At 40.2% G+C, this 25,542-nt stretch overlaps 2 protein-coding genes across 2 annotated transcripts in view; one reads left to right on the top strand and one right to left on the bottom strand.

The window, feature by feature from the left end:
- Window positions 1-302: 302 nt before the first annotated feature.
- On the bottom strand, window positions 303-18,421 carry TDP2 (tyrosyl-DNA phosphodiesterase 2). Its single transcript, XM_023209742.3, has 7 exons — window positions 17,930-18,421; window positions 17,758-17,843; window positions 9,180-9,353; window positions 8,430-8,521; window positions 5,025-5,143; window positions 3,297-3,467; window positions 303-1,402 (listed from the first exon to the last, which is right to left on the bottom strand). Exons 1-7 carry the CDS (start codon window positions 18,080-18,082, stop codon window positions 1,121-1,123), a joined length of 1,077 nt encoding a protein of 358 aa, XP_023065510.1. The 5' UTR covers window positions 18,083-18,421; the 3' UTR covers window positions 303-1,120.
- Window positions 18,275-25,542, top strand: part of ACOT13 (acyl-CoA thioesterase 13) — a 22,179-nt gene continuing 14,911 nt past the window's right edge. Inside the window, exon 1 of the mRNA XM_023209745.1 lies at window positions 18,275-18,574. Within this exon, the coding sequence (XP_023065513.1) occupies window positions 18,494-18,574 (81 nt within the window). The 5' untranslated portion in view covers window positions 18,275-18,493. The remainder of the gene's footprint in view (window positions 18,575-25,542) is intronic.

Raw genomic sequence — 25,542 nt, 5'->3', positions numbered from 1 at the left:
TGATTAACATTTAAACTCTTTCATTGTCACTACAAAGGGAATATTATATATAAATGTCTTTTTTTAGGTGTTTAAGTTTTGGCACTCCTGATATAAATAAGGTTCTGTTACTTCTAATCATTCTCACTGGCTTTCTTTTTTCATACAAAGGAAGCAGATATATTCTTGGTAATTCTTGGTGGAGTGAGAAGCAAATGGAAATCTGTTTTCTTCTACACAAAGAGAAAGAAGCAACAGTAGAGCCAGAAGCAGGATGCAGATAAAAAATTTAATCTCATCATGGACACAAAAGCATACTAAAATAAACTATAAACAAATAAAATTCTTTATTTAAATTTCTCTTGTGGGGAAAATATTTTTCTTTAAAGCACACTTACAAGTAATTTGCATTTACTTCCTGTAAAACATTTCCATTTTACAATTAGCAAAACTAAAAGGCTATGTCTCTTTATGCATTTATTTTTGTTAGAAAAATGTCCCATGGTGCTATCAAACTGATTTTAACCATCATCGAGCCTAACTTTGCCTCTGTTGACAACATGACTACAAACATGAATCAAAACGGAGATAAGGAATTTTAAGCCATAAGGTTTCAATTATAGCTTACCAATTATGTAGTTAGCTGACAAAAATCAAGTCTGATGTAGAACAGCTGTCATCTATTTAACTGCAGCTAATCACGGCATTTTCATTTAAGATTATCTGAACTTATGAAATAAAGGATCCAGTCCCAATAACTCATTAATCTCTTACGTTTTCTTTTGAAGACTTATTTTAAATATTAACTATTTCGGTGCCTGAATGGAAAAACATAATCATTAGCTCAGAGACAATGTGGTTCCTGTTTGGAATCCAGCTGGCAGCTATAAGCACCGTTAAAAACTCTGACAGTCTTTGTGCCCTTTTTATTAAACAGCCTCACATCCTGAACACAGGAATGTGTTCATTTAAATAAACATTAATCTTTAATGTTGAATTCTGAAAACACAACCACAAATCATAGTTGGTTTTTCTGTGACAATGATCTAGTACATTATTTCCTCCACATCAAACCTACCTTTCCAGAAGGTGGAAACTGTATTTGCAAAAATCAGGACAAAACTCACATTTGAAAAGCATTTTACAATATTATATCTAAATTGCACAGAAGACCCCAGTGATCACTAGGAAATCTACCACAGTCGAGTTTGTCCAATCCAAGAAGGTCCAAACTTCGGGGAATAATGTGTCCCTCTTCTGCTGCTGCTCTGAAAAATACTCGATCAAAACGAAGCTTACAAGCAGCAGTTATTCCAAGATTAGAGTTCATCTGTGTATCCCATGTATATTGGCAATGTTTAGGTTTGCCCAAAAACTCCCAGACATCCACAATGTTGTTGGGTAAACCACCACATCTGGTAACCTGAAAAGAAAAAGAATACTCTCTAAGATATACATAGCCTTTTCCCAACTTAAGAGAAAAAAAAAAAAAAAAAAAAAAAAGGCCTTTTTGCTATTACCGTGCAAGAAATTATTAATGCACAAATGCAAAATATCGAGATACATTATAAAAAGTATTATGCTGCATAGTAGTATGTAATATAAAAATATCAAGACAGCCAGAGAGGTTGGAATTTGCCCCTTCTCTTCTGCCATAAATAGGTTAACTTTGGGTTTCAGATAAAATTTAGAAGGCTGAATATACATGGCCTGTTACTGCTGTTATGTTTTTAAAAACTGAACTCAAGTGAAAAGAAGGCAGAACTGCCACTCTACTTCAGTCTACAACTTTAGAAGTATAGCATTTATATGATCCAAAAATTTCAACTGCTTTCAGTTTTATTTGAAGTTTATTAATAATATTAATTGTTTGCTCATTCACACTCCAGGATTTAAAAAAAATTGTTTGTGGTAAAATATACATAATATAAGATTTATCATTTTAACAACATTTTTTTTTTTGAGATGGAGTCTCACTCTGTCGCCCAGGAAGGAGTGCAGTGGTGCAATCTCGGTTCACTACAACTTCCACCTCCCAGGTTCAAGCAATTCTAGTGCCTCAGCTTCCTGCACAGCTGGGATCACAGGCATGTGCCACAGTGCCCGGCTAATTTCTGTATTTTTAGTAGAGATGGGGTTTCACCGTGTTGGTCAGGAGGGTCTCGAACTCCTGGCCTCAAGTATCTGCCCACCTCGGCCTCCCGAAGTGCTGGGATTACGGGCGTGAGCCACTGTGCCCAGCCATTTTAACAATTTTTAAGTGTACAGTAATGTAGCATTAAGTACATTCACGTAGTTGTGCAAACCATGACCATCAACCATCTCCAGAACCTTTTAATCTTCCCCAACTGAAACTCTGTACCCATTAAACACCAATTCACCATTCCCTAATATCCCCAGTCCCTGGCAAACACCATTCTACTTTCGATCTCTATGAATTTGACCAGTTTAGGAAATTCATAAGAGGAATCATATAGTATCTTTTCCTTTTTGGACTGGCTTCATTCACTCAGCATAATGTCTTTAAGATTCGCCCATACTGTAGCATGTGTCAAAGTTTCTTCATCTTAAGGGTAATAATACTCCACTGTATGCATACAGCACATTTTGTTTATTCATCTGTCAGTGATACTTGGGCTGCTTCCACCTTTTAGCTACTGTGAATAACATGGCTGTGAACATCCATGGGTAGACAAAACATATTCAAATCCCTGCTTTCACTTCTTTTGGGTATTTATACCTAGAAGTGTAATTGATGCATCACATAGTAATTCTCTGTTTAATTTTTTAAGGTCCTGAAAAATCCCACTGTGTCTCAGCTAAGCTATAGGCAAGGAGAAAGAGACTTTGTTTCAGACCTGGAGATCTGGGCATGGTGGTAGCAGGAAAAGTGGGTAAAAAAGGCTAATAAAAGACAAAAAAGAAAAAAGAAAAGGAAAACTCAGAAAAAAGAGAGTTAGAAACAATTATCACGGTCAAATCTTTCCATTGTTCTCATATTGCAACTAGGAATACTGCAAAGAAACAACCTTTTCTAAACTCTTCTAAAATCATTTTCTCTACCTTTCTTTCTAATCCCATATATATAGTTTAGTGTTGTCTATGTCTCATGCACATTTTTATTTCCTCCAAAAGAAGCCCCTTCTTCCCCTAGGCATACAGCATAGCTTAAACAAATACTTGCTGAATTGCAAGGTCACTTAAGACATTTTGAGTGACTACAGGTCCTAGTTTTAACAGCTTTGGTCAAAGGAACCTAAATTAGTCTCCATAGCAATAAGCGGTCCTCAAAACATCACACTGACTTTGTCACTCACCTCTTGATCCCTTAGATTTGTATCTCCTGCAAATATAACTGTAGCTGACTCTGGAGCCTCTTGCATTTTCTTTAAAACGATTTTTAACTGATTCATTCGTTCCGCAGCATGCCCTCTGGTGCTCTCCAAATGGGATGTCATAAGGCAAAGCTCATTTCCTGAGACATTCACCTGCAACAGGACAAACAGTCATTAAAATTGTCCACTGACTATTAATACTGAACTTTAATAACAAAATCAGCAGATTGTTCTGTCAAATGGTATATATCTACTAAACTGAAACTGTATAATCAGCACTGCATCTATCCCTCCAGATCAAAAGAAGTATTAAAGCACTAACCCTGTCCCCAAAGAAGACTGTTTAGCAAGCACGACCTACCCCCAGATGTCACCTCCACTGTGAACCTTTCCCCAGTGTCCCCAGGCCATCAGTGGCTCCCTCCTCAATACACCTAAGGCATGCTGAACAGACTGTTTTAAAGCCCCCTAGGCTAAATTAAAAGGACAATTATTTCCCTCCTACAAAGCCGTAAGTCATTTGCAAAGCACAGAGGATTCTTATTTATTGCTGTATTTTTAAGGGCCTGGCATACAGGTATTCCAAAAAAGTCAGTTAACTGAATGAATGAGAATCATTTACCACTTGCAATTAAGACACCAGCAATGTACAATCTATCATTATATGAAGTGCCTGCAGAATCAAGTCTAATTCTTTCATATTGGTCATTCATGCTCTTCTATAATCAGGAGCCTACCTACTTCTCAACCTGTCACATTTCCCTCTCCATGGCCCCTACGCTCAACTAAATAGAATGCTCATTCATACTCATACATGTACACCTCTTGCAACTTGCAAAAGTTTGCTCATGGTGGTTTCTCTACTTGGACTCTTTTTAATGTCTATGTCTTACATATTTTTCAGGGTTCATTTCAAATACCACAATCTGGTTAAAAGTCATCTCCTTTCTCTAAACTTCCACACATCATTTATACCTCCCTTGTGGCACTTATGCCTTTCTTATGTTTTAGTTATTATATATATACACTCTCCCTTACTAATCTATATACTATATCAGAGCAAGATCTAGTCTTCATTTTTGTAAGTCTCATAGAGTACAATATAGTAGCATGTATAGAGTTAAAACATTACTTTAGGAAGCAAATGTGGAATGTTAGCAAACTCAAATATTCTTAAGAAAACAATAGACTGAGAATTAGGCCGGGTGCGGTGGCTCAAGCCTGTAATCCCAGCACTTTGGGAGGCTGAGACGGGCGGATCACGAGGTCAGGAGATCGACACCATCCTGGCTAACACGGTGAAACCCCATCTCTACTAAAAAATACAAAAAACTAGCCAGGCGAGGTGGTGGGTGCCTGTAGTCCCAGCTACTCGGGAGGCTGAGGTAGGAGAATGGCGTAAACCCGGGAGGCGGAGCTTGCAGTGAGCTGAGATCTGGCCACTGCACTCCAGCCTGGGCGACAGAGCGAGACTCCGTCTCAAAAAAAAAAAAAAAAAAAAAAAGAAAACAATAGACTGAGAATTCTATCTGCATTTAAAATTTATGTAAAAACTTAATTTTAGAAAGTGTTAAAGAGTTTCTAAAACAATCTACATGTGTGAAGCAAATTTTTCTCAAAAGGCAATGGTTTTAAAAAGAATAACAACACAAAACTATGAAAAAATCTATTCTTTTTTTATAAAACACTCAATTTTTAAAAATTACTCACATGCACACATAAAAGGTTTCTCATCATTTTGGTACTTGGAAAAGGAATAATCTCTTGGCTTTTTAATTTCACTCTTGACTTCTTCAACATTATAGCTGTGAAATATCCTTCTTCATGACCTACAAATATTTGTGGAAAAGAATTTAGGCTAAGAAGGTCAAAGTTATTTTCAGTTTACCACAAGTTTGCCTACTGAAGAATTTTATAGCAAACAGGTAACAGATACTTACATGGATCTAAATCTTTAAACTATTATTTCAAAATAGTTCATCACGGCCAAACAAGTCTACCTCCCTCCCTCCCAAATTTTAACTAGAAGCTTAGAAGAAATAAAATAAATAAATAAAAAGAGACCAGGCACAGTGGCTCATGTCTGTAATCCCAGCACTTTAGGAGGCTGAGGTGGGCAGATCTCCTGAGGTCAGGAGTTCGAGACCAGCCTGACCAACATGGAGAAACCCTATCTCTACTAAAAATACAAAATTAACTGGGTGTGGTGGCACATGCCTGTAATCCCAGCTACTTAGGAGGCTGAGGCAGGAGAATCACTTGAATCCGGGAGGTGGAGGTTGCGGTGAGCCGAGATCGTGCCATTGCACTCCAGCCTAGGCAACAAGAGTGAAATTCCGTCTCAAAATAAATAAATAAATAAAAATGAAAAAAAAAAATGTAAACAAGTGCCAAAAAATAATGCTGCCAATATCAGATGAGAAAATTTGAGAAATTTCTGAAAGACACAGAGTAGATAAGATGAACTGTGGCCAACTGATATTCATTTACTACTTCTCACACTAGAAGTTCCAGAAAAATTATAGTAAATGAATAAAAATCTAGAACGATATAAACCTGCAAGAACAGAAAATAGGAGTAGAGGCCACGAATGAAAGCTTCCAATAGTTTTTCAGAAAACAGACGGAGACATGGTAACCGGTTTATCAAAACAGAAGGAAACCACTTGAGTGACTGTAGCAGAGAACCATAGACAGGAAGCAAGCAGATTTGTTCCACCAAAATCTGGAAACAGTGCTTGAACATAAAGGTACTACAAAAGGTAAGGTGCTGAGATAAGAAGAGGAGGGCCAGTTCAAGGTCTGGATACGGGGTTAAACAACTCCCAGGTTTCCTCAACTCCTTAGAGCTAAGTGACCGTCCCTCTATTAACAGGAGACTAGGGTTTTACAGAGAACTAAATTTTAGAGGCTCCAGAGTCACCAACCACAGGCAGGGGCACGCGTGTTAGTCCTGGGCTGATAGAGGAATGGGTGGAACACTGATTTAAGTGTGCCGACTCAGCTCCTTTCCCCTGACCTGCTTCCAGAAGGTAGGCAAAACAAGCACACCACCCCAGCCCCAACACCCAGAAAGCAGAAAGCTAAATCATTCTTTTTGGAGAAACAAAATGGCCTCAGATTAAAGGCCTGTATATACCAACACACTGACAATTGTGGATCTCCCTCAAATGAATAAGTAGTTTGCTCCACAATCAATCCCTCACCCCTCTCCAGTGAGGTAAACTACTTAGTCTTGTAATCAACATTTTAGTGTTTGGTGTTTAAATGTGAACCAAAGGCCAAGGATCCCTACATATTTAAGGAAGAGGTCTAACATGACATGATGGATACTGACATGACATAGCATAATCAAAACAAACAAAAAGAAGGAAATAAAAACAATGCATGGAAAGAGATTAAAACCTAAAACAAACAAAAAACTAACAAAAAAGACACTGTATCCATAAACCAAGAAAAGTATGCCATAAAAAAGATATTCAGTGAATAGGAGGCCTAGGAAATTAAAATAATGCTATCTAAAAGTCAAGATAGTTGCCAAGAAAGTAGAACAGACAGTCAATAGAGATAGGAGAATAAGAGAGTTAAGAAAATTCAAAGATCAACCCAGGAGGTCCACCATTTAACAGAGGGAGTTCAGAAAAAGGGGAGGAGTAAAAAACTATACGGGAGGAAAGAAGAGACAAGGAGAAAAGGAAAGAGAAATAATGAAAAGAATGAAAGGAGAGGCAAGGGGAACGGTGGGAGGAAGGGAGAGAGGGAGAAAAGGATTTTCAACAACTAAGGTTTTCCACATATTAAAATTCCACAGATTAAAAGTTCTCACCAAGGATTCAGTACAATAAATGTTAAAAAGACCCAAAGAACATGAGGGTTAAAAAGAAGACCCTCAAAGCTTCCAGAGAGTAGGGAAAAAGAAAAGAATAAGAATTAGAATGACATCAGCCTTATCACCCATTATCAATAATGGAAACTAGAAGACATTGAAGAATGCCTTCAGAATTCTGAAGGAAAACATCTGTTTACCCAGATACCTATCTTCAACCAAACTATCAAGAACCACAAAGCTACAACACAGACATTTTCAAATACGCTGGGATTCAAAAACTTCACTGTCCATGCACTGTTTCTTAGAAATTAGAGAGGGTGCTCCAATAAAATGAGGAAGTAAACTAAGAAGGAAGCATGGGAATCAAAAATCCTAAAAGAATCCCCAAGAGAATACAAAAAAGTTCCATTGAGAGACACACACAGACTGAGAGAGAACTCTCTCCTTAGAAATTCTCGATTAAGGAGTCAACTGAAATTAAAAATCACATACTACATAAAAATGAAAGTCAAAGAAAACACTATACAGTTGACACTTGAACAACACAGGTTTGAACTTCAAGGGTCGACTTATACAGGTATTTTTTCAATAAATACAGTTGGTCCTCTGTATCTGTGGGTTCTGCATCCACAACCAAATGTGGGTTGAAAACACGGTCTTCTCAGAATGTGAAACCTGCAGATATGGAGTGCTCACATATAGATGGGTTCTGCAGAGCAGACTGAGGAACCTGAGTATGTATGAATTTTGGTATCCACCAAGGAACCCTAGAACCAATCCCCTGAGAATACCAAGGAAAGACTGTATATGAAAATCACGAGATGTGGCCAAAGCAGTATTTTAAATATATTTAGCAAAAACAAAATAGATGGAAAATTTAAAAACTAAATTACTCAGGGCAAAAAACATATAAAAAGAACAACAAAATAAATAAGGAATTATAAAATAAAGACTTTTTGAAAAAGCATAACCACAATGTGATTATTTCACTTAAAACTTTTAACAACTAAATTTCAACAAAAAGGTATTCAGTTTCTCAAATTTTAGCAATTTATATTTTCCTGAAAAATCATCCATTTCCTTTTCACTTATTAACCTTTTCACACTTATTAAGTTGTAGAAAATATTCTCCTATAATTCTTGTAGTATCCTGGGTCTTCCTTATTTTTCTCAAACTTATTTATTTGTGCTTTTTCTTCTCCATGTCCCAATAGACCAACTTTGATTTATCCCTCTCACTGATCTGTTTTTCAAAGAAAAGACAAGTTGAATAACAAAAATTGTTACCTGTAATAATCTCATAATCACTTGCTCTCTTCTTTAGGTAGCTATAATATGGGGGAATAACTTCCTGTAGAAATATCACATCTGGGCTGTACCTAATGAAAAAACATCAATTTATGACAAATACCAAGTATACCATTTCATTTTCAGCTACCTAAATGAAGGAAATTCCACAACATACCAAAAACAAAAAACCCTCTTGCACACCTAATATTGAGTGTTTATGCTGATCTTTGATAACTATAAAATGAGAAAGATGTATGCTATTTAAGTAGTACTATAACAAACATATCAAAAAGAACTAGAAAAACTGACAATAGAAACCACCATACTGAGAGACTTCAATGGTCCTACACACTAAGAGATGCTTTCAACGTTTCTTTCAATCCTCTTGAAGCAGTTATTATCCACAATGAAGAAAACTGACCTCCAGAGAACTTAAGTGATTTGCCCAAGGTCACAGAACCAGTATGGCACACAAATAGATCTTTTTGGTAGTTTTAATTTCACGTAGTTATTATAAACAAAGTTTAAGAAGAAAACAGTACTAAAAGGTTTCTAACAAAAATTAATGTTCCCACTTTGCTGCAGCCTGCAATCCTGCTCTCAGAGGCAATCATCTCAATTCTTTCAGATGTTTCTTCTCAGAGCTGGACATTGAACTTAGGTTTAATTCGAAAGCCCACAACCTTGAACTGTTCCTTTGAATATACATAAGACACATTACTATTAAACAGAAGTGATAATACTTACAACGCTAAGTAGGAACACACCCCTCGAGCCCTCTCTGACAGATTGTTTAGATCTAATCCATCAATATTCCAGGTAATGAAGCAGAACATGCTGTCATTTTCCTGCTGAGTATCTTCAGATGGGCTGATTTTAGAAGTGGTGGAATCAGTTGTTTCTTCATTGGTTAGGTCAACACTGGCAAGATCAGAATAAAACACAGCTTTGCAAATAATCTATACACTGATTAGGAATTATTTTGTATTTGTAGCCCTCATTTTACAGACAAATTTTAAAAAAGCCCCAGAAGTTTGACACTGTCCTTACAGGGTTAACAAAAATTGCATGCCAGGTTCTAGATACAAATATAATTAAGCATTAATCACGCTGCACTTTGGCCCACTTCTTTGTAACGGAAAGTCATCCCATAGCCCTATATGCTGGCCACTTGCATCCCCATTGCTCCTGTGGGTAGGTCTCTGACATTAGAATCATAAGGCTTTTGTTTAAGAATTGCTTAAGAAGTTTTTCAGATGCTGAATTCCAGCAGAAAGCTGACACCAACCAGTTTGAAGACATCCCAGAGGAACTAATCTGCATGAGAATGCAGTTTCTTCATCTCCAGATCCCATGACTTCATCATTGCACTCTGACCAATCAACAATCCTCACACCTTGGTCCACTCAACACCCTTTCAAGTCTCAAGCTCCAGACTTCTCAAGGAGAATCTGAAGTTTCCTCCAGTCTCCTGGTTTGGCAGCCTTACAATTAAATTTTTTTTTCTGCTGCAACCCTTGGTGCCTCAGGGTATTGACTTGCAAGCTGTACCCCAACTACCTAGGGCACATGTCCACAAGGTAGTCAGGACCTCTTGAGGGTGTGTCACTGGTGCGTCCTTAACCTTGGCAAAATAAACCTTCTAAATTGATTTAGACCTGTCTCAGATACCTTTGAGTTCATAGATAGATTCTTATTGCACTGTCCAAATGTTTGCTCACTTAGGCAGTTACAGACAACTTAATATCCTTCAACGACATGTGTCACTAAAATTGTATAAACTATAATCCCAAATTAGACTCAGAAATGTAGGATTTCTAAATCTTTTTGGAATCTTTTAAAATCATATATTAAATAAGATCTCATTGTGGCAGATAAATAGGAACTGCAAATTCTTTGCTACTCCCCTCTTTGAGTGATGAAGCCTAATGCCCCTCCCCTTTGAATCCGGACCTTAGTGGTTTGCTTACCACAGGGAAAGAATATTCTGGGACTTTTGAGGTTTGGCCTTAAGATAATCTGCCACTTCCATTCAAGGCTTTTGGAACACTTCCTCCAGGAACCCTGGAACTGCCATGTAAAAAGTTCAACCACCCTGAGACTGCCATGCTGGAAAGGACATATGTATGTGCTCCAGTCCACAGTCCTGACTCCACCATCTGCTCCCCTAACCAATGCCCCAGACATATGAGTGGAGGGACAAACATTATTAAAAGGTGACTCCTAAGCATGTATAAACTATTCATGAATTTAAAAAATAGGTGTTTGAATTTATAATTTTAATGCCAACATTTTGACTTTTCTCCTATACACGATTCACCCAGATTCCTCAAATGTTACATTATTAAAAGGTGACTCCTAAGCATGTATAAACTATTCATGAATTTTAAAAATAGGTGTTTGAATTTGTAATTTTAATGCCAACATTTTAACTTTTCTCCTATACACGATTCACCCAGATTCCTCAAATGTTAACATTTTACTTACTTAACATTTACTTGCTTTGTTCTTTTTACTCTGACCCATTTGTTTAAATATTTTTGTATTATTTCCTAAACACAAAGACATGCTTATATATAGTTATGCATCACATTTGGAGAAGTGTGTCATTTGGTGATTTCATCATGATGCAAACATCACAGAGAGAATTTACACAAACCTAGATGGTACAGCCTCCTACACACCCGGGCTATATGGTCTAGCCTATTGCTCCTAGCCTACAAACCTGTACGGCATGCTACTATACTGGATACTGTAGGCAACTGCAACACAATGGCAAAGGTATAGCAAAAATACAGTCATATGATTTTACGGGATCATCTTCATTTATGCAGTTTGTTGTCAACTGAGATGTGGTTATGTGGTGCATAATGGTATACTCTAGTATGATCATCAAGTCAGAAGATTATCATTGATACAAGTTTTTCTTTTTCTTATTGCCTCCTGTGGCTAGATTTAGTATTATCTAAAGACCTAGTTCGATCTTGCCAATTGTGCTACTAATGTCCTAATCCAGGATCACATGTTACATTTAGATGGCATGTCTCTTTTAATTTTCTTTAATCCAGAACAGTTTTTCAGTCTTTGTCTCTCATGACTGACATTTTTGAAGAGTACAGGCCATTTATCTTACAGAATGTCCTTCAGTTTGGGCTTGTTTTCCTATTATTTGGTTCAGATTATGCATTTTTTAGCAGGAATGTCACAGAAGTGATAGTATGTCCTCCTCAATGCATCATATCAAGCATCTGATATGGAGCTGTCCCATTCCTGGTGATGTTAGCTTTGATCACTTGGTTAAAGTGTTGTTAACCAGATTTCTATACTACAAAGTTAGTATTTTCCCCATCATAGTATTTTGTGGGAAAGTACTTTGTGATTATGTAAATATGCTGTTGTTCACTGAACTTTCCTACTAGTTTTAGTATCTGTTGATGATACCTGCCTGAAATAATTATCAATATGGCAGTTTCCAAATGAAGATTTTTTTCTAATTCCTCATGCCTTCTATATTTAATAGTTTGGAGTTCTACTGTAAGGAAAAATGTTCCCTTCTCTCTTGGGCAACTGTATTTATATCAGTATGGGTTCTTTTTGTATGGATTGTAATCTATTCCTACCAAGCATCCTGTTGCTTGCATTACATCAGATTTGATGGGGAATGAGGGTAGGGAGCTTTTAAGCTAGGTCTTGTGCCCTTCTGGCACATCCCCAACATTTTCTGGGCACCTCCTACTTTCTAACACCACAGATATCATAGGCTCATCTTGTACTTTTTTTGCCCCTGCTCAGTCATTTCTTTTTAACTTCTTTTTTATTTTTACATTAAGCCTCTTCCATTCTATGAAATCAGTCATTTCTAAAAAGCCCTTGTTCCTTTCAGTGAAGAATGGTATTTAGAGGCCATGATCTGGGTGCTAGATGAACTTAATGCCAATTTTGAAGCATAAAATATTTTGAATTGTCTTCCTTTTACATAAAAATAACCTTCAAGAGCTTAAAAAAAAAAAAGTGCAAAACTTTCTTTTGTGAATTTCATCCCACCCAAAAGTTCTCTTATTCAACAATGAGCTAATATTAGACCTTTTTTCAACGTCTTACTGTGGGGGAGAGAGAGATCAGACTGTTACTGTGTCTATGTAGAAAGAGGAAGACATAAGAAATTCCATTTTGATCTGTACTAAGAAAAATTCTTCTGCCTTGAGATGCTGTTAATCTGTAACCCTAGCCTCAGCCCTGTGCTCACAGAAACATGTGCTGTGTTGACTCAAGATTTAATGGATTTAGGGCTGTGCAGGATGTGCTTTGTTAAAATTGTGTTTGCAGGCAGTATGCCTGGTAAAAGCCATCGCCATTCTCCAGACTTAAGAACCCAGGGACACAATGTGCTGCAGGCCACAGGGACCTCTGCCCAAGAAAGCCTGGGTATTGTCCAGGGTTTCTCCCCACTGAGACAGCCTGAGTTATGGCCTTATGGGAAGGGAAAGACCTGACAGTCTCCCAGCCCGACACCCATAAAGGGTCTGTGCTGAGGAGGATTAGAGCAAGAGGAAGGCCTCTCTGCAGTTGAGAAAAGAGGAACACATCTGTCTCCTGCTCGTCCCTGGGAATGGAACATCTCGGTGTAAAACCCGGTCATACATTCTACTTACTTGGATAGGAGAAAACCGCCTTATGGCTGGAGGTGAGACATGCTGGCGGCAATACTGCTCTTTATTGCACTGAGATGTCTGTGTAAAGTCAAACATAAATCTGGCCTACGTGCACATCCAGGCACAGCACCTTTCCTGAAACTTATTTTATGACACAGAGTCCTTTGCTCACATGTTTTCCTGCTGACCCTCTCCCTACCATTACCCTACAGTCCTGCCAAATCCCGCTCGCTGAGGTGGTAGAGATAGTGATCAATAAATACTAAGGGAACTCAGAGACCAGTGCCAGTGCGGGTCCTCCATATGCTGACCGCCTGCCCTTAGGCCCACTTTTCTTCCTCTATACTTTGTCTCTGTGTCTTACTTCTTTTCTCAGTCTCTCGTCCCACCTGATGAGAAATACCCACAGGTGTGGAGGGGCAGGCCCCCTTCATCTTACCACCATAGAGAAAACGCCAAGTGATTCCATGCCTGATCAAAGATGTTGTTTCCTTTTTATGGAAAGCATTAAAACCAGAAAGGGAAAAATTATTAGCTCTTTATTTCTGTCAAATCTTCTGTTTCATAATTAAATTTAAAAATACATATACTGTCAAAGACAAAGGTGTCTGTTAATCACATTAGGCCCCCTACCTATCCGGCACACACACCTTTTTTTCCAAGTTTAAAGATGTCCAACTATAACTCAATCTAGTTCATAAAACTGTAAACACAACCCCTACTTTCCTCAATGGGTAGACTGTCATGGGTCATGTATGGGGAGAGCATGATGGTGTCATTAACCATAGTTTATACTTATTGAGTTCTATATGCCAGGCACAATTCCAAGTGTTTCACACCTATCAGCTCACTTAATCCTTACCACAACCCCATGAGGAAGGGGTGGCACAGATAAAGAAACTGAGGCAGAGAGAGATTCCACAGTTACTAAACAGCACAGGTAGACTTAGAACCTTATTACTATCCCCACTGCACAAAGACATTGAGGCAGAGAGAGGTTAGACAGTTACTAAACAGCACAGGTGGACTTAGAACCTTTGCATTTTGGCTCCAGAGTCCATGCTCTTATTCACTATGCCATCCTTTCCTCCTCTAGTTTCATTGCAATCCAATTCCATATTGATATAATTTGGATGTTTGTCCCCTTCAAATCTCATATTGAGATATAATCCATAATGTTGGAAGTGGGTTCCAGTGGGAGGTGTTTGGGTCACGGGGGCAGATCCCTCATAAATGTCTTGGTGCTATCCTCACGTTAGTGAGTTCTTGCAAGATCTGCTTGTTTAAAAGTATGTGGCACCACCCCACCCCCTTGCTCCTGCGCTCACCATGTGATACCTGGGCTCCCCCTTCCCTTCTGCCATGACTGAAATCTTCCTGAGGCCCAGCAAAGGCTGGGGCCTTGCTTCCAGTAGAGCCTGCAGAACTGTTAGCCAATTAAATCTCTTTTCTTTATAAATTACCCAGTCTCAGGTATTTCTTTATAGCAACGCAAGAACCTAACACAAATATCTCTGCAATTTATGCAACACCCACTATATTTAATATTTAATGCAGCGAGAAAAACCAGGCAACTGTATTTAAAATTTCCATTTGGGAAAATGAACAGGGAAATAAACTCTAAAACGTTGCTGTACAGAAATACTAAGGGAACAGAAAGGGACTGGCAAACGTTAAGGGCATGATTTTTTGACTTCATTCTTAAGCAGACGAGGAAGCGCTTTTGTCAGTATATCTGGTGTCTCAGGTTTTATGTGTTAGGCCAGTGCTCTTCAACTTTAAATCACCAGGAGATCTTGTCAAAATACAAATTCTGATTCAGTAGGTCTGGGTGAGACCTAAGATTCGGCATGTCTAACAAATTCGCAAGTAGTAGTGGCATGCTGCTTGTCCCGAGTCCACACTCTGAGTAACAAGGCTCTGGGACATGGGCTGTCAATGCTGGCTCTGCATTAGAATTACCTGCACAGCTAAAAAAAAAAAAAAAAAAAAATACAATGAGGAATACGCAGGCCCTACTCAAGACTAATTAGAATCTGTTGTGTTTTTTTTTAAATTTCCCCAGATAATTCCAATATGCAGCTAAGATTCAGCATAGCTGTTTTAAGAGGATTTCCCTGGTATCTCATCAGAGACACTAAAGATAGATTCTAATGTAGGGGGCTAAATCACTTTAGTGTTCAATTTCAATTTTTGTTGATATCCCAGGAATTCACTCCAGAATTGAGATTCCTGCCCCAATCATTTAAGACAGCCAATGCCCTTGCTCAGCAGGGTTGAGTTTCTCTGGTCATAAAATCTTCCAATAAATTTTTTTTCTTTTCATTTTCGCTAAAGCCAATATCAAAAATCTAATCACTGCACGCTCTGTGAATGCACAGGCCTTAGAAACACCCCGAAGTTTGCCCCTTCCCCATTTTTCTCTCTTCAGCAAACTAAACTTTAAAACCTCACTCTCATTCATACTTGACCTGAGTTCTGAGAGACAAGAGACCACACAGCCTAATCAACACCTTTGCTTGTTTTTGCCAATTTATCATTCCGGGGTAAGAGAATCCTGATAGCCATGACACTATTGCTTAGCTTGATCCGCATCTTTTCTGAGGGCCTATTCCAGGAAATCCACTTATTTTGTTACTATTTATTTGTTATGATACAGTCTATTGCAACCAACACACATTAACTCAGGTTGGTTTGACCAAAACAGGTGAATTTATAAGGAAACAACATGTCACAGAGCCTGGTACAGAAATACAGCCATGTTTAAGGGCAGTTAAAGGCTTTCTCTGAATCCTACACTGCAACTTCCCTCTGCTTCATTCTCTCGCTGCAGACCTCTGTTCTCAGCTTCTCTGTACCCAAAAAAAGGTATGTATGAATCCTCACAGGTGCTAAGTTAACACATTACAGTTCCAGCTCCATAGGAAGACTCAGACTTGACTCTCTTGGTCCTAATTCTGAAACCAAGGAGAGGATCTGACTGACCAGTTTGAGCTAGGTGAACACCTCCTAGACCAACTTGCTCTGGTTAGTAAAACGGAAGCCAGAGACAAATCACTGTGGGTGAGCAGACAATTCCCCAACAAGAGGCAAGACAGAGAAAGGAACCTAATGAAAATATCTTATCACATCTGTAAGCCAATGCAGCTGAAAAGACCAAAGGGAAAATACAGTCTCCACTATGAACAGTCAATTTTACAGGTTGTACATATAACTGGGACAATTTTATACATTCAGTAAATATTTATTGGGAGCTTATGATGTGTCAAATGTTGTCAGACTTCGGGAAGTTAACAATGTATAAAACAGATACTCCTTACTAGATGTGCAGTCTAGTAGGAGACATAAAACAATGAACAGCACTTACAATATGGACTAAGTTATTATAACAGGGGTCACGCAGGATGCTATAAGAGTACCTAAAAGGGGAACCTTACCTAGACTTGGGACATCAGGAAAAGTTTCCTGGAGATAAATCGTGTCTCAGCTTGGGCCTTTAAGATAAATACTAGCAAGGAAGGAAAAAGAAAAAAAATCCAACTAGCCAGGCGAGGTGGCGGGCGCCTGTAGTCCCAGGTACTCCGGAGGCTGAGGCAGGAGAATGGCGTGAACCCGGAAGGCGGAGCTTGCAGTGAGCTGAGATCTGGCCACTGCACTCCAGCCTGGGTGACAGAGCGAGCCTCCGTCTCAAAAAAAAAAAAAAAAAAAATCCAAGTAGAGGTAATAAAGATCTTTATGAAGGTTCAAAGACAGGAGAAAATGACCCATTGGAAAAAAGTAAAAGTTTGATATGGAAAAAAGTAAAAGTTTGATATGCCTGGAACCTGGAAAGACAGGTTCCAAGTCATGGAGCCAAATAGTAGAGGGCCTTGTAAGGCATCTACACTTTTCAAGAGTAGTAGTGCAGGAACTGGAGAGGGGCACTGAAATAACAGGAGTGGGTGTGCATTAAAAAAAATAACAACAACAGGCCGGGCGCGGTGGCTCAAGCCTGTAATCCCAGCACTTTGGGAGGCCGAGACGGGCGGATCACGAGGTCAGGAGATCGAGACCATCCTGGCTAACAGGGTGAAACCCCGTCTCTACTAAAAAAAATTCAAAAAACTAGCCAGGCGAGGTGGCGGGCGCCTGTAGTCCCAGCTACTCGGGAGACTGAGGCAAGAGAATGGCGTAAACCCGGGAGGCGGAGCTTGCAGTGAGCTGAGATCCAGCCACTGCACTTCAGCCTGGGCGACAGAGCGAGACTCGTTCTCAAAAAAAAACAAAACCTATTATTCTGGCTGGCCAGCCTAGGGCCTAGAATAAATCAACAATTCAGGAAGCAAGGAGACTTCCAAGCTGCCATTCTTGGACGGAAGATTTTTGCCTTCATTCGTTTCAAACTTCTCGCTTACTTACTTCCTATCATTTGAGTTAAACATTACATTTCCATTTTTTCCTCCCTGGACTCCAAATCACGTTCGAAGTGACAGTATGGGGGAGTGTTAGATCCGCTGCTGGGGCGCATCTCCGCGCAGCAGCAGCAACGCAAGCCCTGCTCCTCTGGCTACGCAGCTTGGAGATCTGCCTCAGCATCTTGCGCCCAGCTCCACTGCAGGTTCTAGGACGCGCAGCGCAACCTGGTATCAAACTGCCTCCGTCCGTACTGGCTCCCAGCTCCCCTCATCACTTACTAGGTCTTGGGCTCAGAGATGGTTTCAGGGCGGCATTCCAAGGCGCTCTCCTCCACCGGAGGCTCGAAGTAGGAGTTCAGAGCCCTCTGAAAAACAAAGGCACCAGGGATGAGGTTTGTGCGCTCCACCGACTTAGGTAACGGAGCGGGACGCAAGGACAGCAAAAGCGTACTTCCATCTCCCAGTCGTTCTCGGCCAGGAAGCACTGAGCCACAGCGGCATCGCAGCTCGCGACCGAAGCAAACTCCACACACAGAAGTCGCCGCTTCTTCACCTCTGGCTCGCCCTCTTCCCCCGCCGCCCCCAAGCAACTCCCCAGCTCCATCTTCTCGCCGCCTCCGCACCGCCCCTTTAAGCGGAACAAGAGGCCAACGGTCGGCTCTGCGCAGGCGCTTGCGACAGGGCGCTCCCGCCTCAACCGCCCGGCAGGGAAACTCGCTCCGCTCTCCGAGAATAATAGCTGCAGCTGCGCCGCAGGCGAGCCGCGGAGGTGGTAGGGACGAAGCGCGCGTGCGCGCGTGCGCGCGTGGTCACAAGCGTGCGGGAAACGTCAGTGAGCAAATCGCGTTCCGCCGTGGCCGCCAGCTGGCCTGACGCCCGGCCTCTTGCACTCCTAGGGACGGAGAAGGGTGCAGGTTCTTAGTCCTCTGTGTCCTTCTTTCACGAACTTCTGGATTTTCCAGCTCTTCCAAAGTTCGTTCTTGCGCAGAGCCCAAAGGCCGGAAAACCGTCCACGATGAACAGCCTGACTCTGAATCTGCTGGAGGTGATAAAGGCCATGACCAAGAGTCGCGGTTTTGAGAGAGTTTTGGGAAAGGTATGGGAGGCGAAGCCTTGGCTTCTAATGAAGGGAAAGAAAGCACCGTGCTTGGTGCCGTTGTGAGCTTTGAATAATCATCTCTTGTTAGGTTCTGTTCTAGTAGCCTGTAAATTTACCTTAGTGATAATGATTACTACTTTAATGGAGCTCCTAAATATGCTGCATCGAACCCGTAAGTTCTGTATCTAAACATAGATAGGTATGGTTATGAGTCGTGGAGACAGAATTCCTCAGTTGTAAGGCCGGGAGGGACTTTGGAGTTTGATCCTTCAACCAACAAGCGTCAGCATTGACCCAGAGAAGAGTAAGAGAAACGTCTGCATTTAAGGCACATTACAGTCTAATTCTCTAGACTCTGGAGGATTAGAAGGTAAATAATTGCAATAAGGTACGAAAGCCAAGTGCTTGGTAGAGTGGTAGACGAAGGGAGAAGTTGTTACTCTGTAGTGGTTTGGGAAATTTCTCAAAGGCATGCAACTCCTGAAGAAATAAGTTAGCCCTTGGAGTAAAACGGACTGCTTTTCTGAGACCAGCACTCACAAAGCCCGGAGGTGTTTGTTTTCGTTTTTGTTTTTTTAAGAAGAGGTTTCGCTCTTGTTGCCTAGGCTGGAGTGCAATGGCACGATCTCGGCTCACTGCAACCTCCAACTCCCCGGTTCAAGCGATTTTGCTGCCTCACTCAGCCTCTTGAGTGGCTGGGATTACAGGCATGTGCCACCATGCCCAGCTAATACTGTATTTTTAGTAGAGACAGGGTTTATCCATGTTGATCTGGCTGGTCTCGAACTCCTGACCTCAGGTTATCCACCCGCCTCTGCCTCCCAAAGTGCTGGGATTACTGGTGTGAGCCACCACGCCTGGCCTTGAAGGTGTTTTGTTGTTGTTGTTGTTTTGAGACGGAGTCTTGCTCTGTCGCCCAGGCGGGAGTGCAGTGGCACGATCTCTGCTCACTGCAACCTCCACCTCCCAGATTCAAGTGATTCTCATGCCTCAGCCTCCCAAGTAACTGGGATTACAGACATGCGCCACCATGCCTGGCTAATTCTGTATTTTTATTAGAGACAGGGTTTCATCATGTTGGTCAGGCTGGTCTCAAACCGCTGACCTCAGGTTATCCACCTGCCTTGGCCTCCCAGAGTGCTGCTGGGATTACAGACGTGAGCCACTATGCCCCGCCAAAAGCAGGGATTTATTGAAAATGAAAGGACACGGCTGTGTTTAGGGTGTGGAGCACCAGCCCAAGGGCCCTGATACACCATAGAAGTCTCCTGTTAGCCACTTGGTACTCATCTCATGTAAATGAAGTGGTGTCCCACAATTGGCTTTGAAAAGCAACCAATCAGAGGCTAAAGTGAAGTTACAAAGTTCCACTTACATGCAAACAAAGACTTGCTATGGTATCAGAGGCTGAAGTGAAGTTACATAGTTACACTCCTATGGGAAGATCTGATTGGTTGCAGAAAGCATAATTTTTTTTTTTTTATAAGGGCTAACTTCTTAGCATAATTTTGCTTTTTGCAACCAATCAAGGTACTTTCAGTTTTCCATCTGCCACACAGAAAAGGTGGGGGTTTGGAAAGGGAGAAGCCGCTGGTTCTTTTGTTACTTGGTGTGGAAAGTAACAAAAAAATGTCTGAGATTCCTTCTGTGGAACAAAGTTCCTTCAAAGCCAATTTTAAAAAGCCTATGTAAAAAATAATTATTCTTGCTACACTTTATACAGATAATCTGGTCAAGTATAATAAAGCAAATCAGTCCTACCATGATTTGTCTTTAGTAAAAACGGAAAACTGGAGAGAGAGAAAAACTTATCCTTTCAAAGGGTTTTCCTTTCAATTTACTTATAGGAAGTCGGCTTGAAACAGCCCTAGGTTGCCTGCCTCCAGACCCTATTCTCCTGCCTCACTTGTAAGAAAATGATGTTCCATAAGAAGCATTTATAACTAAACCTTGTGAACCCCAACAATTTGAGACAGGTCTCAGTTAATTTAGAAAGTTTATTTTGCCAAGGTTGAGGATGCACACGCGGTGACACAGCCTCCGGAGGTCCTGACAATATGTACCCAAGGTGGTCAGAGCACAGCTTGATTTTATACATTGAAGGGGTGGCCTGCCCCTCCACACCTGTGGGTGTTTCTCGTTAGGTGGAACGAGAGACTTGAGAAAAGAAATGAGACACAGAGACAAAGTATAGAGAAAGAAAAAGTGGGCCCAGGGAACCGGCGCTCAGCTTACAGAGGACCCACGCTGGCACTGGTCTCTGAGTTCCCTTAGTATTTATTGATAATTATCCTTACCATCAAAAAGATAAGGGAGTGGCAGGACAATGGGATCACTGTAGGGAGGAAATTAGTAGTAAGACATAAGGATAAAGATCTCTGTGACATGAATAAGTTCAAAGAAAAATGCTGTGCCTTGAGATGCATATGCAAATATCTCCATAAACCTTTTAGCAGCATTGTTTCAAACTATCACATGGGGAGAAACCTTGGACAATACCTAGCTTTCCTAGGCAGAGGTCCCTGCGACCTTTGGCCGTGTCCCTGGGTAGTTGAGATTAAGAGAATGGTAATGACTTTTAACCAGCAAGCTGTCTTTAGGCACTTATTAAACAAAGCACATCCTGCACAGCCCAAAATCCTTTAAACCTTGAGTCACTACAGCACATGTCTCTTGCAAGGACAAGGTTGGGGGTAGGGTCACAGGTTAACAGCATCTCAAATACAGAACAAAATGGAGTCTCTTATGTCTACTTCTTTCTATGTAGACACAGTAACAGGCTGATCTCTCTTTTCCCCACAATACATTTTAGGGAGATATGAGACATCAACAAATATATGTAAAAAGAACACTGGTTCGGTCCGGAAAGGCAGGACAACTTGAAGCGGGAAGGGGGCTTCCAAGTCACGCATAGGTGGGTGACAAATGGTTGCATACTTTTGAGTTTCTGATTAGCCTTTCCAAAGGAGGCAGTCAGATACACATTTATCTTAATGAGCAGAGGGATGACTGAATAGAATGGGAGGCAGGTTTGCTCTAAGCAATTCTCAGCTTGAATTCTCCTTTTAACTTAGTGATTTGGGGGCCCAAGATATTTTCCTTTACATTTGCCCCCTTTTCTTTTTTTAAAAAAATCTTTTGGAGAAAGCATTTTAGAAGCAAAATGAGTCTTTGGTCCCAGATTTCATCTGATCTCTCATGCTAGGATGGTTTATTCCTAGACAGGTAGGTCCCGAGTTATTAGGAAAGCTAATTTTTAGAAGGTTGTGCAGTCTCATGTCCTGTGAAGAGAAAATAGGGGGAGGAAGGGAAAAAAACAACAAACAAAAGAACAATTCTGGAAAATATACATAGGCTACATTGTTCTGAAGTCCATACATCAGTAGGCAGGTATGAAAGTGGCTTATGTATGTAAATAGGTTACTGTTATTTTCTTCTGAAGTTTAAGTTGTCTAGCTTCGGTTTGCAGGGCTTTACAAAAGCACAGTTTAGTTTTCAGTGTCTCCAAATTAGGAAAAAAAGGAAAAGAAGAAAAAAATTAAAAATATTATTTTGGAGACTTGTAGCCAGGAAAAAGTAGAATTCAGCCTAAACTGTAGAAAATAATAAAAATTGATAAAATTAGGCAAGACTAGTGCCTAACAACAAGTGGACTATAGATTTTGAAACATAATTTTTCTCTCTCCAGTTTTCCATTTTTACTAAAGACAAATCATGGTAGGACTGATTTGCTTTATTATACTTGACCAGATTATTTGTATAAAGTGTAGCAAGAATAATTATTTTTCACATAGGCTTTTAAAAATTGGCTTTGAAGGAACTTTGTTCCATAGAAGGAATCTCAGACTTTTTTAAATCCAAGCTCAGCCATGGATTTGTACCATCAAATACCTATGAGTTGGGTAAATTTCCTTTCTTTTTGATGTTCCATAATAAACCAGGGGCTCCTGGACCTGTCAGAAAATGACACTCTTTACTTAGCACAGGTCAGAAACCCTGTACAGGGACTGTATAAAGTATGAGGCCAGTTTTCCCAAGGGCTTTTATTGGCTCCATAATTCAGGTTTGATTTCTTAAAGGAAAGTACACCATTCCACTCAAAGCCTTGCTAAAATAATCAGTTTCTCCAATTGTGTCTTATTACAAATGAAAATAGATTCTTATTGCACTTATGCAAATAACTGTATTGGCACAAGTTAAGAATACTCACAAATAGTTTCCAAATTCTGGAGAAATCAGATAGAGAGAAACAAATATGCTCCAAATTTTGTTCATAGGAGTATACTAAATTGTTAAATGCTGTCAATAGCTCAAAAGTTTCAAGACTCTGAAAAACAAAGCAAAAGGTCAGCAATGTTCTAAGCAAAAAGTCAAAAAGATTAGTTCAGTCCCCATAGTTAATTCCTATTCTGCTTGATATTCATGAGCATTTTAGCTCTCCATGAGTTCTGACAGTTTTTCATCTATTCTCTTGTAACAATCTCCAAAGTTATTGGAGACCTGCATTCAAGAGGAAACAACAGGTGCAGGAGAGGATGTGGAGGAATAGGAACGTTTTTACACTGTTGGTGGGAGTGTAAACTAGTTCAACCTTTGTGGAAGACAGTGTGGCGATTCCTCAAGGATCTAGAACTAGAAATACCATTTGACCCAGTGATCACATTACTAGGTATATACCCAAAGGATTATAAATCATGCTACAATAAAGACACATGCACGTGTATATTTATTGCAGCACTATTCACAATAGCAAAGACTTAGAACCAACCAAATGTCCAACAATGATAGACTGGATTAAGAAAATGTGGCACATATACACCATGGAATACTATGCAGCCATAAAAAACGATGAGTTCATGTCCTTTGTAGTGACATGGATGAAACTGGAAACCATCATTCTGAGCAAACTATCGCAAGGACAGAAAACGACACACCACATGTTCTCACTCATAGGTGGGAATTGAACATTGAGAACACTTGGACACAGGATGGGGAACATCACACACCAGGGCCTGTCGTGGGGTGGAGGGATGGGGAAAGGATAGCATTAGGAGGAATATCTAATGTAAATGACGAATTAATGGGTGCAGCAAACCAACACGGCACATGTATACATATGTAACAAACCTGCGCATTGTGCACATGTACCCTAGAACTTAAAGATTAATTAAAAAGAACAAATTTAACAAAGAAAACATTATCAAGAATGAAACACTTAAGGAATCTTAAAAAACAACAACAAAAAAAAACACTTTATAAAGAGGACCAAAACAACACAACAATTATCCATGGATGACTAAAAGTTTTAGGGCAGCCATAGTCAAACACACAATTGACAAGGAAATTTGTTACCTCTCCTCTGTAGCACACAATAATGTTAATGTAACAATTATGATTATTACTGATAATGTCCCCTAGGTCATATCACAATTACAGGAATTTCCCATAATTTTGGAACACACACTAATAACATATTTATACATATACATCTCAGAGAAAGCCAAACACTGTCTCTTATTTGACAATGCTTCCTGTGTAATGTTTGTACCAAATAAGCCAAATTATGCCATGTTTGGGCTTTAGGGAACCTAATATCTTAAGGGAGTAACTAGGTCAGAAAAAGTGAATTTATAATTTGATTTTGGAAAGTTTGTCAAATATCAAATGTTTAAAACACCTGATATCACAAAAATAGGATCACAGGTCGGTATAAAATAAATCATTCATTTAACCAAAGTGATAACTCAAGGATTTCATAAAAAGGTGAAAACCTTCATTGTTTGAGAGAGGAGACTTAACTTTCCAAACATTAAGCCCTAATAAAAACAGCATGAAGCTTATTAAATTTGTTTTTCAAAATTTTATAAACAATGTATAAAATTTTAAACTTGACCGTAAGATATAACTTCCAACTGGGTGCAGTGGCTCACACCTGTAATCTCAGGACTTTGAGAGGCCAAGGTGGGTGGATCAGGAGGTCAGGAGATGAAGACCATCCTGGCCAACATGGTTAAACCCCATCTCTACTGAAAATACAAAAATTAGCTGGGGGTGATGGTGTGCACCTGTAATCCCAGCTACTCGGGAGGCTGAGGCAGGAGAATCGCTTAAACCCAGGAGGCGGAGGTTGCAGTGAGCCAAGATTGAGCCACTGCAGTTCCAGCCTGGGTGACAGAGCGAGATTCCGTCTCAAAAAAAAAGAAAAAGATATAACTTCCATAAGCCTTTATAACCTTTATAAAGGAGTCAGTTAATGCATCAAGAAAACCTTGTTGCCGGGCGCGGTGGCTCAAGCCTGTAATCCCAGCACTTTGGGAGGCCGAGACAGGCGGATCACGAGGTCAGATCGAGACCGTCCTGGCTAACATGGTGAAACCCCGTCTCTACTAAAAAATACAAAAAACTAGCCGGGTGGCGGGCGCCTGTAGTCCCAGCTACTCGGGAGGCTGAGGCAGGAGAATGGCGTAAACCCGGGAGGTGGAGCTTGCAGTGAGCTGAGATCCGGCCACTGCACTCCAGCCCGGGCGACAGAGCAAGACTCCATCTTAAAAAAAAAAAAAAGAAAACCTTGTTAATCTGATACAGGGGCCCAAATGCTGATCTTGCATCATTGTGCCTTTGATATTAATGATTAATTTATAGAGAAACTGACCTTATTTTATCTTTCAAATTTGGACCTTACAGTCTCGTGCCCACCTCTTCTTTGATAGTCCCTGGGCCTTGAGGAGTTAAATGCCTTTAATTTCTGGCCCTGTATCTCAGGAATGAAGTTTCTTTTGATTGGCATCTTCTATGGGGCCTGAAGATGAGGCTTCAATTGCTGTCAGTGTTTAAGATTTAGCAGGACTTGGAGTCCTTTTTAGACCCAGGAGTCAAAGCTGTGTAACTCAGTGTCACAAGGACTTTAGTCTGATGTGCTTCCCTTTGTGGGTAACCCGACCTTTCTCTCTGACTGCCCTTAACGT

The sequence above is a fragment of the Piliocolobus tephrosceles genome, chromosome 5 (genome assembly GCF_002776525.5).
Source record: "Piliocolobus tephrosceles isolate RC106 chromosome 5, ASM277652v3, whole genome shotgun sequence".
In the NCBI taxonomy this organism is placed as follows: domain Eukaryota; kingdom Metazoa; phylum Chordata; class Mammalia; order Primates; family Cercopithecidae; genus Piliocolobus; species Piliocolobus tephrosceles.
Note: the sequence above shows the minus strand (reverse complement) of the source record. Positions and strands in the feature narration are given on the sequence as shown.